The 18,734-nt window shown below is 39.0% G+C and overlaps 1 protein-coding gene and 1 non-coding gene across 3 annotated transcripts in view; both read right to left on the bottom strand.

Annotated features, from left to right (window-relative positions):
* The window catches only part of htt (huntingtin), a 264,099-nt gene that overhangs the window by 69,778 nt on the left and 175,587 nt on the right, over positions 1–18,734 (bottom strand). For both annotated transcript variants that reach the window (XM_059974136.1, XM_059974135.1), the window contains exons 33-36: positions 12,728–12,783; positions 8,882–9,030; positions 7,656–7,792; positions 1,974–2,090 (exon numbers count right to left, since the gene is read on the bottom strand). In XM_059974136.1, coding sequence (XP_059830119.1) covers positions 1,974–2,090; positions 7,656–7,792; positions 8,882–9,030; positions 12,728–12,783 — 459 coding nt within the window. The remainder of the gene's footprint in view (positions 1–1,973; positions 2,091–7,655; positions 7,793–8,881; positions 9,031–12,727; positions 12,784–18,734) is intronic.
* LOC132397575 (U1 spliceosomal RNA) lies at positions 15,541–15,699 on the bottom strand. The gene has a single exon (XR_009513392.1). It is a non-coding gene; the product is annotated as a U1 spliceosomal RNA (small nuclear RNA).

Here is an 18,734-nt window from a genome sequence, read left to right on the forward strand (position 1 = left end):
GAGCTTGCTGTCTTTTTCACATTGGTTGTTTGTCCGTTCTATTGGGTGCGGTCTTTCATTGATTCTATTTGTGTTTCTTGGATTTGCTGTGTATACCCACAAGAAAAGGAATCTCAGGGTTGTATGCAATGACATTATGTACTTGGATAATAAATTTACTTCGGATTTTTGAACTTTTAAATTGGTTTATTATTGTCACGTGTACGGAGATACAGTGAAATACAGTGTATTTCATCTAGGCAGATAACTTCATCACATCAGTGTATTGAGAAAGAAAATGAATATACTGGTGGCTGGTAAAAAGATTCTTACTAGGAAATAGTTATCACAGGAGAGCCCAACTTTAAATACATGGATGGAAATTACAATGGACACTTACAAAATTGAGAGGATAACAGCATCCGTTAATCATAAGCTGGAACAATTTGATTCATACTGGGAAAAATGGTTTAACTACATAATGCCTCATAGGCCTGATTTTATTCTCACAAATCAATGAATCTGTTGTAAAAAAAAATCACTCCCTACTTGTACATAGTTCTTTCCTTTTGCTTGTTTTTTCTTTCCACTCTTTTCTATAAGTGTATACCCCAGATAAATACTTTGTGATATATATGATATATATGTACAATGTCTGAAATACATCTTATGGAAATGTTTGTTTGATGAACAATAAAAAAAATAAATTACAAAAAAAGAGAAAGAAAATTAAAACAGAATGCAAAATAAAGTCCTATACAGTCGGCCCTCCTTATCCGCGAGTTCTGCATGCACGAATTGAGAAAACCCAGAAGTGCTCTTCCAGCACTTGTTCGAGCATGTACAGACTTTTTCCTCTTATCATTATTGTCTAAACAATGCAGTATAACAACTATTTACATAGTATTTACATTGTATTAAGTATTATATGTAGAGATGATTTGAAGTATACTGGAGGATGTGCGTAGGTTATCGTGGATTGGGATAAAAAAAATCAGAAGTTCTCTTACTAAGTAAGTCGGAACAGCTACATCCAGTATTATTTAGCGTCAGTTAGTTAAACGTTTGTCTTATAAAATAGTATATATTTTACCTTTCTATGTATATAAAACACTTAAGAAATGTATGTATTTCAATAATTAAACCACTGCATTGCTTAGTAATAGTTGTAGCTTTCATCGGGGTAAGGTCCATCTCATTTTATCCTTTAAAGTTGTTTTGATCGTTGACCGACGTAGCCTAACACTTTTCCAATGACCGATGGCACTTCACCTCTTTCCTATCGCCTTATTATTTCCACTTTATTTTCAATCGTGATCGTGATTATTTTTGTGAACAGAAACACTGTGGATTCAGAGCTCCGCTGGGAATAAGGTCCAGGGTTCCACTGGGTCCTAAAGTTCACCGCACTGAACCAGGTTAAATAAGGGACTCGAGAATCTGCATTTTTTGGTATCCACGAGGGGTCCCGGAACCAATCCCTCGCGGATAAGAAGGGCCAACTGTAGTTACAAAACGCAGTGTATGTAGACAATAAGATGCAAGGCCATAATGAGGAAGATGGTCAAGCCAAGTCAAGAGTCCATCTCATTGTTGAGCAGAACCATTCAATAGTCTTATAATAGTGGGACAGAAGCTGTCCTGAAGCCTTGTGGTATATATTTTCAAGCTTTTGTATCTTCTGCCAAATGGGAGGGGTGAGAAGAGAGAATGGCTGGCATCTTGAGAAGAGAGACTGACTAGGATTTCCAGAGTATTTGATTGTTGTGGCTGATTTATTAAGGTACGGACAAGTGTACATAGAATCCATGGAGGGAAAGCTAGTTTCCATGTGTTGAGCTACGTTCACAACCATAACCCTTCTTCCCAATGACTATTTTTGTTTCACACCATTCGTCAGGATCTGAAATCATGTCTACAAATCAACAGACATAAATCTAATGACCTAACCTCTGAATGACTGTACCCACGAGCAATAACGTAGCCACCAGTACCTGCTGTTTAACCAACAACGGCAGAATCATGTCTGCAATCTGACGAGAAAGGCGCTTCCACTTATCTTCATTCTCTTTGTGACATTGCTGAAGGACCAGAATCAACATCTCCAACACCTGCAATAACAAAAAAATGCAGCTGTTAATACTGGAAACCTCTTCTACCCTGTTGGTGTGAATTTTATACCGGTACCAGAAGATCTGCAGAGATGAGACGGTATTTTCCAGCCTCCTTCCTCATAGGGTGAAGTAATGAAAGGAAATGGGTAAGGCTGAAACCAACAACCTGGGCTGCTCAACAGTTTACATGGAGGCTTGTTCAGGTGGAATATATAGAGGCCAGCTTCAGTAATCAGGCTCCCCTCATTTGGGCCAAATGCTGAGTGGGAAATCATAAAGACAAGAGATTCTGCAGATGCTGGAAATCCAGAGTAACATGCGCGAAAATGCTGGAGAAACTCAGCTGATGAGGCAGCATTTGTAGAGAGGAATTGAGTTGATGTTTAAGGCTGATATACTTCATCATACCATAGATGCTCCAGACCTGCTGAGTTCCTCCATCACTTTGTGTGCATTACTCTAATTCAGATGACCTGGATTGCATCCTAACCTCAGATGCCTAGTGTGAAGTTTGCATGTTCAGGATACAAGTGCATTGTTTTCCTGCCACATTCCAAAAATGTTCTTTGAGCTTCATTGTTTATTTGAATTAGTGTAGTTATTGAAGAATTATTACATGCTGTTTTATTTTGGAACAGAAACAGAGTTACAATATAGTCACGATAAATTATAAAGAGATATAGACAGAATGGATTTACTTCCCTTTGTAGATTTCATTACTAGAGAGATATCAGTAATGATAGGTGATGAAAGGTATAGAAGCTGATGGAACAGACATTTTACCAAAAAGGAACTCACTACCTGAACGCATGGCACATGGAGAAACACAAATTACTTTTAAAATATTTAAATAGCTGCCATTTACAAGATTATGGACTGAAAGCTGGGAAGCAGAACAAATCAAATTAACAATGTGGCCACTTGTGTCATTTCAATGATCAGCAAAAATGTATTGATGTGTCTTAACAATTCAATTCCTCGGGTCTCCTCAACTTGTTCGACAGGCGGCAGAGATTCCCACTGCTCATTATGTTAATAATTGCTTCACAATTCCACACTTAAATTGCCTGAGATTAGCTTCATGGAAATCCTTTGGCCTCATGGTTGACACAGGCATGATTAACTGAAGGGTTTGCCTTTGTGCTATTCTGAGTCTTACAATTAACTCTTATTTTGAATTCTAAATCAGGATTGAGAACTTCAGACCCAGTTTGTTTTGGCATACAATTATAGCATTCAGCAAAAATATGGAAACATTACCTATCTGCAGTAAGAATTTGGTCACCCCACATATTGTTTAAAATAGCAAAGTAGGGAAGTTAAAAGCTTACTCATTAGTCAGTCCCCGATGAAGATTCTCAGCCCAAAACATCAACTCCTTATTTCTTTCTATAGATGCTGCCTGACCTTCTGTGTTTCTCCAGCATTGTGTTGCTCTGGATTTCCAACAACTGCAGAATTTCATGTTTAAAAATTTAATACCAAAGTATGGGTGGTGGTGGGGAGGTGGTATTGTACTGAATGGAGGGAAGAGGAATGAAGGAGGTGTTTCTCCAGTTTTCCCTATCACATCTTCCATTACAGTCCAAGTGTCCAAACCCCATTATGAAAACCACGGTAAGCACAAGGATACCTCTTTTGCCAACACCCAGAAACACTACCATTTCTCGGCAAGGCGTAACACCAGCCTGGAGCAGTTCAGAGCAGATGGTGCACTGCTCCAACACTGCATCCTAAGCCTTCACCCAATTCAGAATCAGTGGATTGAAGTCAACACTGTTCTTCAATGCTATCAATGTCACTGTACAAGAATTAAACCTGCAATTCTTACCATGGCAAGATGATTACTGCAGCTCTATTTAAAAGAAAAGAAAACTATGTTTGTTAAAGCATCCGGGCTAAGACATGACAATTGGTACACTGCAATTTTAATGAGCCAGTTCCACTGAGCAACATGCACAAAATGCTGCAGGAACTCAGCAGGTTAGGTAATATCTAAGAAAAGGAAAAAAAAATAATCCATGTATCAGGCCAAATACTTCATCAGAACTGGAAGGAAGGGAGCAGATACTGGAATAAGGTGTGGAGGAGGAAAAGGATTACGAGCTGGCAAGTGATAGGTGAAACCAGGTGAGGAGGAAGGTGAATGGGTGGGGGAAAGGTGATGAAATAAGAACCTGGGAGTTCAGCTTGATATGATTTATTCCTCTTTCCTATATTCAAGAGGCATGAAGATAATTGGATAAAGTTGAACATTATAAATATTTAATATAGACATAAAGTTGAATTGGGAATGGGATACATAGTCAACATTGCAAAGGCCAAACTCTGTACACAATAAGTGATGGAGTATGAAAAATAAACAAGCTTTAGATAAAGCAGGTTCATGGGCACTCCAAGACATCTCTCTGGTGCTTCTCACTCCCTCCCATCTCCTTTCCCAGCCATGATTCCACTCTCCCTGCTCACTATCAGTCCACAAAAGAGACCCGTATCAGAATTAGATTTATCATCACTCACATGTGTCATAAAAATTGTTTTTTCTGTGGCAGCAGTACAGTGCAATACATAAAAGTATTACAGTGCTGTGCAAAAGTCGTGGCTACTATACGTGGTGTAGGTGGGTGTGGGTATTATTTATATATTGCCTAAGACTTTTGCACAGTACTGTAAATCAGTCTGAAGTCTCTTTGTAACCCTCCGAAAACCCCAACCATCTTCATTTTACATGTTCACTCGTTCAAATCATTGCAATTTGTTGAGATCTAAGCACCAAACACTATGGTAGTCCATCAGTCGCTGTCTATCATCCACAAACTGTCAGCATATTCATAACCCTAAACAATGCCCACAATTTACTACAAACAGATAATTCTTCAAGTTTATTGTCATATGACTCTGTGTGTGTGTGTGTGTGTGTGTGTGTGTGTGTGTGTATGGCATGGGAGCAGAATTAAGCCATTCAGCCCATTGAGTGTGCTCTGATCCCACTCAACAACATACATCTGCCTTCTCGCCAGCTTCCTGCAGATGAGCCAGTAAACAGTGGAGCACCATGCCTATGGCATCATCAGTAGACCAGTCTGAATGGTAGTTGAATGGGAAAGGTCCAACATGTCAGTCCATGGCCTCCTCTACCATTGTGATGAGACCACACTCAGGTTGGAGGAGCAACACCTTATATTCCATCTGTGTAGTCTCCAACCTGATGGCACGAACATCAATTTCTCAACTTCCAGTAATTTTTGCACCTCACCTCTCCTTCAGCATTTCCCCATTCACCTTAGCTCTTTACCTCCCCCGGTGCTCCGCCCCCTTCCCTTTCTTCCATGGCCTTCTGCCCTTTATCAGATTTTCCCTTTCTCCTGCTGTTTATCTCTTTCACCAATCAACTTCTCAGCTTGTTACTTCACCCCTCCCCCAGTTTCACCTACCACCTTGTACTTCTTCCTCCTCTCCCTTCACTTTCTTACCCTGACATCATCTTTTTACTGATAAAGAGTCTCAGTCTGGAACGTCGCCTGCTGATTTCTTCCAGCATTTTGAGTGCATTGCTTGGATTTCCAGTATCTGCAGATTTCTCTTATTTGTGATAATTCCTCTGTTTAGAATCAAACTACTTCACTTTCCATCTGTTCTTTGTTATAAACACAAGAGGTTCTGCAGATGCTGGAAATACAGAGCAACATACACAAAATGCTGGAGGAACTCAACAGGTCAGGCATTATCTATGGAGAAAAATAAACAGCCGACATTTCAGATACAAACTGCTCATCAGGTCCTGATGAATTCCTCCAGCATTTGCACATGTTGTTCTCTGCTGTGGTCGTTCTTTCTTCTCATTGCAAAGGAGTTGATCTAGAACAGCTTGTTTCATAAGTACAATAGCTGCAAAAGAAAGCTGTCTAAATAAACAACCTGTATACACTCCAGAAATTCATATTCAATGCTACCATTGCGGATTTTGCTTTCTGATTTCCAATTTAATTGTTTTTAACTGATGTGCTCTTGTGAGTTTTCAAATGAGATACTTCATATATCTTATGCTACATCTGCTGCTTCTCCCTTATCCATACTGTTTGTTACATCTTCAAAAAAGGCTCACAGGAATAGTCAATTATAATTTGCCTTTCAGAAAAGAATGCTTCATGGTCCTCTTCAATGTCCTGCAATATTACCTAACAAAGGTCCTGACCAAGGGTCTCGGACCGAAATGTCGACAGTGCTTCTCCTTATAGATGCTGCCTGACCTGCTGTGTTCCACCAGCATTTTGTGTGCGTTGTAATCATTTAATGAACACCATTTGACAATTACTTTGAACTCAGTACAGCCATCCTATTTCTATGCATATATGGCATTCCGAACAAAGATAGTAACTGTTTAGAGAAAGTCAATGCCTCTGGTTTTTATAAAAAAAAAGTCAAACCCAAGAATGTTTCACAGTCCGGTTAATTGACAGAGATAAATAATGTGACTAGTTCGAGTCTCATTAGTCACAATGTGCTCCATACCAGACATTCAGCAAGAGGAAACCAGTTTAGTTGCTTTAGCAGCCATAATCAGAGCATGGTTCAAAAAAGGCTACTGTTATTGTCTCCAATGAGTGAAAAATAATTCCTTTAATAGCAATTACTCATTCGTTATCATGGTCTTCACAACCCTACACTATAAACAAACTTTATTTCTTCTGCTGGATGCCAAAAAATTGTGGAACAATCTCGTATTCATAAATGAAGGATATACAGCCACGGAAAAGGTGCAACCCATGGTTACCAAAATATCATTGGTCTAACACAGTAAAGCAAATTGCATGGACTGATTTATACCTGCTTTCATTTAGGAGATTAAGGGGTGATCTGAGCTGGAGAGGTGATTAAAGCATTTGATAGAGTAGATAATCTCTTTTGTTTGGTAGTGGAATCTAAAGTCAAAGTAAATTTACTATCACATGCTAACATATGATACCTTGAGATTCAATTTCTTCATCCATTTACAAGAAAATGAATACAATAAGATTTCACAAACCAAAACATGACCAAAGACTGACAATGCACAAAACAAGACAAAGTCTGAAAATAAAAAGAAAATAATATTGAGAACATGTAAAGTCCTTGAAAGTGAGCCTGTAGGTTCTGGCATTTGTTCAGAGAGGTGGTGAGTGAAGTTATCCTCACTGGTTCAACAGTCTGATGGCATGGATAAGCAAAAGAGCATAACAAAATTAGAACTAGGTCATGTAGACACAAAGCAGTTCTTCACACACAGTGGCAGAAATATGCAACTCACCACATCAAAAGGAGGCAGGAGGGTGAGAGTCATCGGTGATGCCTGATCAGTTTTTGTTAGATAGGACCACAGAAGGCTATAGTACTGAGGTCAGTAGATGGTGTTAAGATACCACGACTAGTCACAGCCACAAACCACTGTGATATTGGTCATGTTGAAACCAAATCTCTGTACCACGTTAATACAAACATTGTAAGTTTTAGAATAGGAAGGATATGGGGTAGGGTTGGGGGAGTTGGTGGCAACAGAATTTTAAAGCAAAGTTCAGGATGTACCTGGTGGTACTGGATGAGCCTCAGCAACATAGAAACCACCACCTCCTTCTGTGTTTCCAGCTCCTTGCCAGCGTCTGCTTTGTTGGTCCCTCGCAGAACAAACAGATCATGTACTATAGGCTGGAGTGCCGGGATTGCTATGCAAAGTACAAGAGGAGAATTTGTCCACTGGAAATTTAAAAACATTAGCTCTTCAGAGAGAAAGTTTTTTTAAACAGTTAAACAAAGCAGTTTGAAATTCAGCCAAAAAAAATATGCCAGTACACAACAGCATCTGAAACAAACCTATTTTCCCTTTACCAATACCAAAGTCAGATCTCCAAAACCCTCAAAGGAATAGCTTTGAAAACCTGCCAGGACCTTTCCCCTCAGCACATACTCATGTGCTCATTCCACATACTCATCCCCCCATGGAGTGAAAAGGCTGCCCTCAGGTCCCTTTTAAATCTTTCCTTTCTCGCCCTAAACCCATGCCCTGATTCTGAGGAAGACTGTTACCAATCTGGAGAAAAGCTCATGGAAAAGATCACCAGTCATATTCAGAAAAATGAAATAATTGACAGAAAAAAACTTAGTCGCTTTATTTAAAAAAACTACAAACCAGCATTTTAGAAAGTTTACATCATAAAAAAATATATTTACTGGCCACCTTATTAGGTACACCTGCTTGTTAATGCAAATATCAATTAGCAGTAACTCAATACATAAAAGTATGCAGAAATAGTTAAGAGGTTCAGTTGTTCAGGCCAAACATCAGAATGGGGAAGAAATGTGTTCTAGGTAACTTCGACCGTGGAATGATTGTTGGTGCCAGAACAGGTGGTTTGAGTATCTCAGAAACTGCTGATTTAATTCACAATGGTCTCTAAAGTTAACATGGAAAGGAACGAGAAACACAAAAAAAAATCCAGTGAGCAGCAAGTTCTGTGGGAGAAAATGCATTGTTAATGAGGGAATCAGAGGAGAATGGCCAGACTGGTTCAAGCTGACAGGAAGTGAAAGTAACTCAAATAACTGCACATTACAACAGTAGTGTGCAGAACAGCATCTCTGAATGCACAACACGCCAAATCTCAAAGTGGACGGACAACAGCAGCAGAAGACCACAGTAGGTTCCACTCCTGACCCTAATCAATTGGCCACTGAGTACACGGTATAACTGATTTGGCTGTCAACAGTAGTGACCTCAGACTTTGCAGTACAATGCAGGGAGCAGGCATTATTACCATGTGTAACAGCTTTCCGACCGCTGGCCATGATCCCATCACACAGCTGGATAATTTTGGGAATTCCGATGATCGGCTTGGAGTGATAACGCTCGTATGATAGCAACACCAAGAAGAAAAATATGTTTGGAATGATGGCCTCTGATTCTCTGAAAGAAAATCATAAAAACAACTTGCAAATTAATAGGATTTGGGGTTTAAAGTTCACCCCCCCAAAAAAAATATACCATATACCTCTGTCCCTAAAAATCATTAAAGATTTTTTTTTAAATTCCTTTACGTCAATTGATAACAACAATGCTGTACTTTATATTAAGAATGCAGATCTTTAAGAATGCTTGTTTAAGATACATACATTCTGCTAAATACTGACCTTAAAATTCATAGTGTAAAAGAGAGGTGAAAGTGGATATCAAACCTTTGGAAAACGATGATAGTAATGGGGGACAACGAAAAGGCGGATGAAGTGAATAAGTATTCTGCATCAGTTTTCACAGTGGAAGACACTAGCAGTATAGTGGAAGATCCAGGTGTTGAGGGAGTGAAGTGTGTGAAGTTAACATAACTAGAGGGAAGGTTCTTGGGAAACTGAAGGGTCTGAAGGTAGGTAAGTCACCGTGATCAGATGATCTACACCCCAGGGTTCTCTGAAAGAGGTGGCTGAAGAGATTGTGGAGGCATTAGTAATGATTTTTCAAGAATCACTAGATTCTGTAATGGTTCCAGAAGTCTGGAAACTTACAAATGTTACTCCATTCTTCAAGAAAAGACAGAAGAAAGGAAACTATAGGCCAGTTAGACTGACCTCAGTGGTTAAGACATTTGAGTCGATTGTTAAGGATGTGGTTTCAGGGTACTTGGAGGGAAAATCTTGCCTGACAAACCTGTTGGAATTCTTTGAAGTAGTAACAAGCAGGATAGACTAAAAAAGACGGTTGATGTTGTGTACTTGGGATTTTCAGAAGGTCTTTGACAAGTTACTGGTATTACAGGGAAGATTCTAGCATGGATAAAGCATTGACTGATTGTCAGTAGGCAAAGATTGGGAATAAAGGGAGCCTTTTCTAACTGGCTGCCAGTGACTAATGGTGTCCAACAGGGATCTGTGTTGGGTCTGATTCTTTTTATGTTGTGTGTCAATGATTTGGATGATGGGATTGATGGTTTTGTTGCAAAGTTAGCAGACAAACTTAAGATAGGTAGAGGAGCTGGTTGTTTTGAGGAAGTAGAGAGGCTACAGAAGAACAAGACAGGTTAGGAGAACAGGCAAAAAAGTGAAAAGGTTGACCTTTTCTAAATGGAGAGAATACAAAAAAACTGAGGTGTGAAGGGTCTTGGGAGTCCTTATGCTGGATTCCCTAAAGGTTAATTTGCAGGTTGAGTCTGTGGTGAGAAAGGCAAATGCATTGTCAGCATTCATTTCAAGAGGACTGGAGTATAAAATAAAGGATGTAATGTTAAGACTTTATAAAGCACTGGTGAGGCCTCTCTTGGAGTATTGTGAGAACCTTTGGGCCCCCTATCTTAGAAAGGATGTGCTGAAACTGGAGAGAGTTCAAAGAAGATTCACAAAAATGATTCATGGCTTGCCATATGAAGAGTCTAATGGCTCAGGGCCTGCATTCACTAGAATTCAGAAGAATGAGGGATGACCTCATTGAAACCTAGCAAATGGTGAAAGGCCTTGACTGAGTGGAAGCGGAGAGGAAGATTCCTATGGTGGGAGAGTCTAAGACCAGAGGACACAGCTTTTAAATAGAGGGGCATCCTTTTATAATGAAGATGAAGAGTAATTTCTTTAGCCAGAATGCAGTGAATCTGTGAAATTCTTTGCCACAGGTAGCTGTGGAGGCCAAGTCTGTATGTATGTTTAAGGCAGAAGTTGATAAATTCTTGATTGGTCAGAGCATGAAGGGATACGGGAAGAAGGCAGGAGACTGGGGCTGAGAGGAAAGTTGGATCAGCCATGATGAAATGGCAGAGCAGACCCAAAGGGCCAAATGGCCTAATTCTTGCCTATATGTTATGGTCTTATGAAGTGGTTTATAGAAATTCAGAATATTCTGGTCTGCAATAACTGGGCAAATCTATAAGACACATGAGCAAGATCAGGCCAATTGGCTCATCTTATCTGCTTCAGCATTCAATCATAACTGATTGTTTTTATCCCCATTCTTCCACTTTTCCCTTGAAAAATTAGAAGGAACTAGCCTGGGTAATATCTGTGATTCAGATTTGAATTTTAAATCCCACATAAAGAAAGTGACCAGAAGAGCATTTCTACATTTAAGAAACATTGCAAAGGTACATCCGTTTCTGTCATGCAATGATGCTGAAAAACTAATTCATACCTTTATATTAAAACAGACCAGATTACTGAAATGCATTTTTTAAAATGGACTTTCAAATTTCAACTCATTCAGAAGGCTGCTGCTAGACTCTTTAACTAAAACCCTGATAAAGGAGCATATCACTCCTGTCCTAGTTACTCTACTTTGGCTTCCTGTATCTTTTGGAATTGATTTTAAGGTTCTCTTGACTTCTTATGGTGGTCTGGAACTGGAGCACGTCACAGAATTGCCTTTGTTTCATAATCCTCATCAAGCTCTCAGATCTCCTTCTGCCAGTCTCTTAAATTTAAACAATCTCCCTCAAAAGATAGTGCATGCAGATTCAGGTGATACTTTCAAATGCCAGCTCAAAACCTATTTATTTAGCCTTGCTTTTACCTATCACTTTGTCTTTACGTGTTTCTATTTTATGACTTTGAACTACATCGCCTGTATGAAAAGTGCTCAATAAATTATTATTACTTTATTATAACCCTTAAACCCCATACCAATCAAAAACCTATCAATTTCCCCCTTAGATGTTCTCAATGACTTGGCCCCAGTAGCCCCAAATTCCACAGATTCACAACCCTCTGGCTGAAGGAAATCCTCATTTCAGTTCCATCGGGACGTCCTTTTATTCTGAAGTTGTGCCCTCAGATTATAGACTCTCCTACTGAAGGTTCTCTCCAAGTCCACTCTGTTCAGGTCTTTCAGTATTAAGTAGGTTACAATGAGATTCCTGAACTTCAGCGAGAGAGACCCAGGGATATCAAACACTCTCATGGTTCAGATTTAATTCCTGGGATTATTCTTGGTAACTCTCTAAGGTCCCTCTCTATGGCCACAACATCCTTCCTTAGATACAGCTCCAAAAACACATTGAGGTGGTGGCAGTGGAAAACTTTGAAAGCATATATTATTCATCAGTACTAATTTTACCAGATTATTACATAAAACTACAATCGATCCAAATGCCATTTTCCCCCTAAATCTGAAAATTTACAATCTTACAAAACAGAAAACAGAATGAAAAATAAGTGGAAAAAAAAATCAAACCCAAATTATTACTCAAAAGTACAGGTTCAGAATGCACAAACTGGAATTTAAGAATAGATATGGGCAGTATTTTCAGCATTAAGTAGTTAATTTGTCTAGAGAGTGTATAATGGCAAAAAGTGATTCCATTTGCAATGCTAGTGAGCATGTTCCAAGTTACATAGGAGCAGAAGTTGGCAAACCAGCCCTGTGTCTGCTGTAAAGAAGAAACTATAATTGTTCAACACACCCCGTGTTAACAGAAGTCCTCTCAGAGCAGATAGTGAAAGGAAAGGGGAAAAGGATAGATTAAGACTTGGGTATAAACAACAGAACCTCAGGGAAAATGTTTCAGCATCTGAATCACTAAGGCATAGAAGGCTGTAGACCTAGTGCTGGTAAATAGGATGATTAAGCATGAATACTTAACAGTTATCAAAATAAAACTGGACACAAATCCCAAGATGTTCACACTCACCTGAACTGGCCCACTTCTATGTATTCAAACTGCTTTAGAACAAACCCGATGAATACCTACAATGCGAAGATAACTAAATCAGTCATTCCATTACATAAAATTTACAGCAGAAACAGGCCAAATGTCCTTGGTCCACAAGATCTTTTCTCTACATTCCACCTCATCTTCTATAATTGATCATGCCCTTTGTTCCTCTCCAAAGATACTACCTGAACTGCTGAATTCCAGCAGCATTTATCGTATTCCTCCAATGTCCAGCATCTGCAGAATCTCTTGAGTTTAAGAAACAGGTCAGTGTTTCATACTTCACAGATGCTGCCTCTTCCACTTGTTTATTGAATTGTGTTAATTTTCCTTAATGTTAATAAACCCTAGAACTCATTTCCCCTTCACCTACTTGTTAGCTTCTCCTTTGTCACATTTATATTATTTGCTCCAAAGTGCCATTCCCCAGATAAAGAGGCTACCTTACAGGAGTTATTAGTGGCCATCTTATAATTAAAGCTCCAAATTTTTCAATATCTAACTCCATCAGTAGAAACATCAATCCCATGTTTACCAATGATCGCTTTAATTACCAGTCCTATCTTCCTTCAGAGATACAGCTCCAGTTACAATATTATCCCTTCTTTTTTAGTTTCTATAATGCTCCCGTATCCTTCTCAATGCTTTTATTATTTCTAAATATATCTTACTGTAGTGCTGTGTGACCGGCTTCCTGCCTGTGTAACATATCCTAAGTGCATTAACAGTATGTTTAATACAAGAGATTCTGTAAATGCTGGAAATCCAGAGCAACACACAGAAAATGCTGGAAGAACTCAGCAGGTCAGGCAGCATCTATTGAGAGGAATAAATAGTTGACATTTCAAGCTGAGACACTTCAACAGGACTAGAAAGGAAGAGGGAAGATGCCAGAATAAGAAAAATTGGGTAGGGAAAGGAGCACAAGCTATGCAAAAAATCATAAAGATGTTTATGCATTATCACAAGATGAGAATGTCTAATATAACTTCAATCTATATGGTTATAGAGAGACTATGTGTAAACACATACAGAGTTGTAAGAAAATGCTTGTGAACCCTTGGCAATGAAAATATGGTCTGATCTTCAGCTGTCACAATAGTAGACAAACACAATCTGCCTAATTAATAACAAACACAAACAACTGTACTTTTCATGTGCTTCGTGAACACATTGTTTAATCATTCACAGTCCAGGCTGGAAAAAAAGTATGTGAACACATACATTCAATAACTGGTAGAACCTCCTTTAGCAGTAATAACTTCCACCAAATGTTTCCTGTAGCTGCTGATCAGACTTGTACCACGGTGAGTAGCAGTTTTAGACTGCTCCATACAAAACTGTTCCAGTTCATAAATACCTAGGATACCTTGCATGAACAGCCCTCTTCAGGTCATGCCACAGCATCTCAATTTGGTTTAGGTCTGGTCTCTGACTTGACCATTCCAAACACAAACTTTCTTCTTTTTAAACCAATCTGTCATTAAGTTACTCATGTTTCAGATCATTGTCTTGTTGCATCATCCAACTTCTATTAAGCTTCAGGTGACAGACTGCTTCCTTGACATTCTCCTAGAAAATGCCTCAATACAATTTTGAATTCATTGTTTTCTCAACGATTACAAGCTGTCCAGGCCCCGAGGCAGCAAAGCAGCTCCAAACCATGATGCTCCTTCCACCGTGCCTCACAGTTGAGATGAGGTTTCGGTATTGGTGTGCAGTGCCCCTTTTCATCCAAACATAGCAGTGTGCATGTGCCATAAAATTCAATGTTTGTCTCATCTGTCCACAGAACATTGTCCCAGGGGTGTTACGGAATATCCTGGTGGTCTTTTGCAAACTTGAGATGGGCAGCAATGTGTTTTTTTTGGACAGCAGTGGTTTCCTCCATGGTGTCCTTCCACAAACACCATCTTGTTCAGTGTTTTTCTTATAGTGGACACAAGAACAGAGACTTCAGCGAGTTCTAGAGACTTCTGCAGGTCTTTTGTTGTTACCCTTGGCTTGTTCTTCACCTCCTTCAGCATTGCACGATGTGCTCTTGGTGTGATTTTTGCAGGATGCCCACTCCGAGGGAAAGTAGCAACGGTACTGAATTTCCTCCATTTGTAGACAATTTCTCTTACTGTAGATTGATGAACCCTCAGGACTTTAGAAATGCTCCTGTAGACTTTTCTACGGTCCTCTATAAGTTGCTCTGATCAAGGAAACGGATCTTTCTTGAGGAGTAGGTGTTGACAGTAATCTGACTTTGTGTCTTTTTAAAGGGCAGGACACCCCTGCAACCCACACCCGCAATCTCAATTTATTGACTGGAACTTCTGACTCCAAATAGCTTTTGTTCACATACTTTTTTTTGAACTTAGACTGTGATTGTTTAAATGGTGTACTCAGTATTAACAAGAAGTAGTAGAATTATTTGCATGTTATTAGTTTAGGCAGATTATGTTTAGCTACTGTTGTGACTTCGATGAAGATAAGACCACATTTTATGAGTAATTAATGCTGAAAAACAGGTAAAAGGTTCACAATTTTTATATATATCTATCTCAAAGGAGTGTGCGTGTGTGCATAAAATATATAAAATATTTAATGTATAACCCTTTACTATACAGAGGATCCTGATAATTAGGCCTTATTTTATTTATGACATTATTTTGCTTATTTGCTGGCATCAGTTGCAAACACTTGTGTGTCCATTAGACACTACACCGTGCTTAGAGTGAACAGTTTTTTTTAATAGCGTCATTTGAATGCGTACATGTTCAAAAAGCAGTCATTTTTTTTTATATAGCGCGAATGCAGTCCCCCACTACCACAAATTTTGCAGTCAAGTATCCCGCATTTGGGGACATCGCAGGCGTCAGCACATCCAAAGTGCAATGGGATAGCCTCGTCCTGGGAGAACCGCCTTCAAGATCACGGTCTCTCCCCTGCCAGGTAAGTATAAAAAAAAGCAGTCATTTTTGTCACTGACATATGGCGAGTCATAAGCAGTAACACAGGTCAGAACTGTTTCGTTCACTGCGGTTTCAAGTATTCAGGCTTGGAAGTGCCAGGAACAGCCAAGAGTGAAAATGAAACAATTTCACTACTTCAACATTTAGGAATGAATTATACACCGTAGCATTGATTATGTTTTAACTTGTTTTGTATTTCATTTGAATACATAATTTGTTACTCAGTTAAATGGTAGTTTGTCTCTTTTTTTGATACGTTTTAACTATTTCCATGAAATGTCAGCTAACTGGAGCAACTGTTTAAATGGACCAAACTACACTGGTCCCAAAGAGTCCTGATAAACCGGAACCACTATATGTACAGTGTAAACATAATTCTATGTTTAATACAACTTACTTTTGAATGTTCTGAATGTTATTTCTCTATGTGCCTTCTTTGCATTTATAACACTTGTAACTTGGTCGCTACTCTGAAACCTTGTGAACCCATTCCCTTATTTCTCAAAAACAGTCATCCCCTTTCACCCACCCCCAAAGAAACACACCATTATTTACTTAACAATGTTTACATTAATTTGCAATTATTTTTTTTTACATTCTCCAAGTTTGCTTGAGCCTCCTTGCATTTTGAAGTAGTTTTCATCACTCACATTAATCAGTCTGTGTTCCACATTCCAACTAGTTTCTATGAATGGAGTCCTTCTGAAATTTATGCTTGGATTTATTAGTGTTCATCTGTTGCTTGAGGAACAAACTTGCATGAAAGTGGCTCTGAGAAGATTCTTCAGTCAATACTTAAGGATGTGACTTAAACTCAGTGGCCCCTTTATTAGATACAAGAGTGGAACCTAGTGTGCTTTTCTGCTGCTTTAGCCCATCCACATCAAGGTTCCACGTGTTGTGCGTTCAGAGATACCCTTCTGCATACCATTGTTGCAAAGCCTGCTTACTTAAGTTACCATCGCCTTCCTGTCAGCTTGAACCAGTCTGGTCATTCTCCTCTGACCTATCTCATTAACAAGGTGTTTTCGTCCACAGAATGAAAACAAGGTGTTTTCACTCACTGGATTTTTTTTTGCACCATTCTCGGTAAATGGAGAAGTATGAAGGGCTTATGGAGCTGGTGCAGGTCGACGGGAATAGGCAGTTTAAATGGTAAGGCACAGACTAGATGGGCCAAAGGGCCCATTTCTATGCTGTACTTTTCTAGAGAATGTTGTGCATGTAAATTCCAGAGGATTGGTAGTTTCTGAGAGAATTGAACCACCCCACCTAGCACTACAAAGTCACTTAGATCACATTTCTTTTTCATTCTATTGTTTGATCTGAACAACAGCAACCTCTTGGCCATGTCTGCATACTCTTATGCATTGAGTTGCTACTATATAATTGGTTGATTAAACATTTGTTCTATCAAACAGGTGTACCATTACAACAGATTGTACTCTTTTCCATCGATGCTGCCTGAGTTCTTCCAGCATTTTGTGTGTGTTGTTTGGATTTCCAGCATCTGCAGGTTTTCTCTTGTTTGTACCTAATACAGTGGCCACTGAATGCACGTAGAAACATTGAGCTAGCTATGCCTCCACTCCCTGGAAACAAACAATTCTGGAGGCTATCTGAACTGCTCAGAGGATTTTCCCTTCGTAGTGGATGGAAGTGGAAGAAGGGTGGTGAATAAAGGATCAGGTAAAATCAGAAAGATTAAAGAATTTATTTTATGAAAGTGTCATGACCTACCACTAAGACCTGTGGCAGACGAGTCCTTGAATGTGCTCATGGATAAGCTTCTGAATGATGGGCTACTTGGAGTTGATTTAAGGCCAGCAAAAGATCAGTCATAACATTATGGAAATTATAGACTCAAGGAGGTATTGCATTACACCAGTTCTTAACTTGCTATATTTACTGCTCTTAGTTTTGGAGTACTGAGAGGAAAAATGCAGTTGGCCACAATATAGGAGTAGTATGGATAACCAAAAATAAGAACTTTATTTGTTTATTTATTTGAAGTTTAGTGATACAGTGCAGACTAGGCCCTTCGAACCACACTGCCCCAGTAACCCCCAACAACTCCAATTAATCCTAATCTCATCACAGGATCATTTACAATGACGATTTAACACAGCTGGCATGTCTTTGAACTATGGGAGGAAACCAGAGCATCTGGGGAAAAAGCACACATTCCACAGAGAGGATGCACAGAAAATCCTTACAGAATGGCCACGGAAATGAATTCTGAACTCTGGATCGCTTCAAGCTTTTATAGCATTGTGCTAACTGCTAGCCTACTATATGTACCGTGAAACCATCACTAATAACTCCTGTAAGGAACTTGGGAGTAGCCTCTTTATCCAGGGAATTGCACTTTGGAGCAAATAGTTATGACGTATGCATGGAGCAAGAACTACAATCGAGTAGTATATATGATTAAAGGTTTTTACTAAGTCGAATTTGAATGGTACACACTAGACAATTTAGTGAGGGAGCAACAAACCAGGCTTGCCGAGACAAAAAACATGCATGCTCAAAAGCCTTTCTTGTTTAGGTGGCCCAGTCAATTTATCATGCGATCTATCGGCTGCTTATGCACTTATACATTTGCGCAATCAATGAAATGCAGTTCAATAACTGTATCAAAGAAGAAGCTAACAAGCTATATATATATATACATACATACACACACACACACGCACACATATACACATACAAACCCCGTTTCCAGAAAAGTTGGGATATTTTGGGATATTTTCCAAAATGCAATAAAAACAATAATCTGTGATATGTTAGTTCACGTGAACTTTTATTTAACTGACAAAAGTACCAAGTAAAGATTTTCAATAGTTTTACTGACCAACTTAATTGTATTTTGTAAATATACACAAATTTAGAATTTGATGGCTGCAACATACTCAACAAAAGTTGGGACAGAGGCATGTTTACCATTGTGTTACATAACCTTTCCTTTTAATAACACTTTTTAATCGTTTTGGAACTGAGGATACGAATTGTAGTAGATTTGC

This window comes from Hypanus sabinus, chromosome 7 (assembly GCF_030144855.1).
Source record: "Hypanus sabinus isolate sHypSab1 chromosome 7, sHypSab1.hap1, whole genome shotgun sequence".
Lineage (NCBI taxonomy): Eukaryota > Metazoa > Chordata > Chondrichthyes > Myliobatiformes > Dasyatidae > Hypanus > Hypanus sabinus.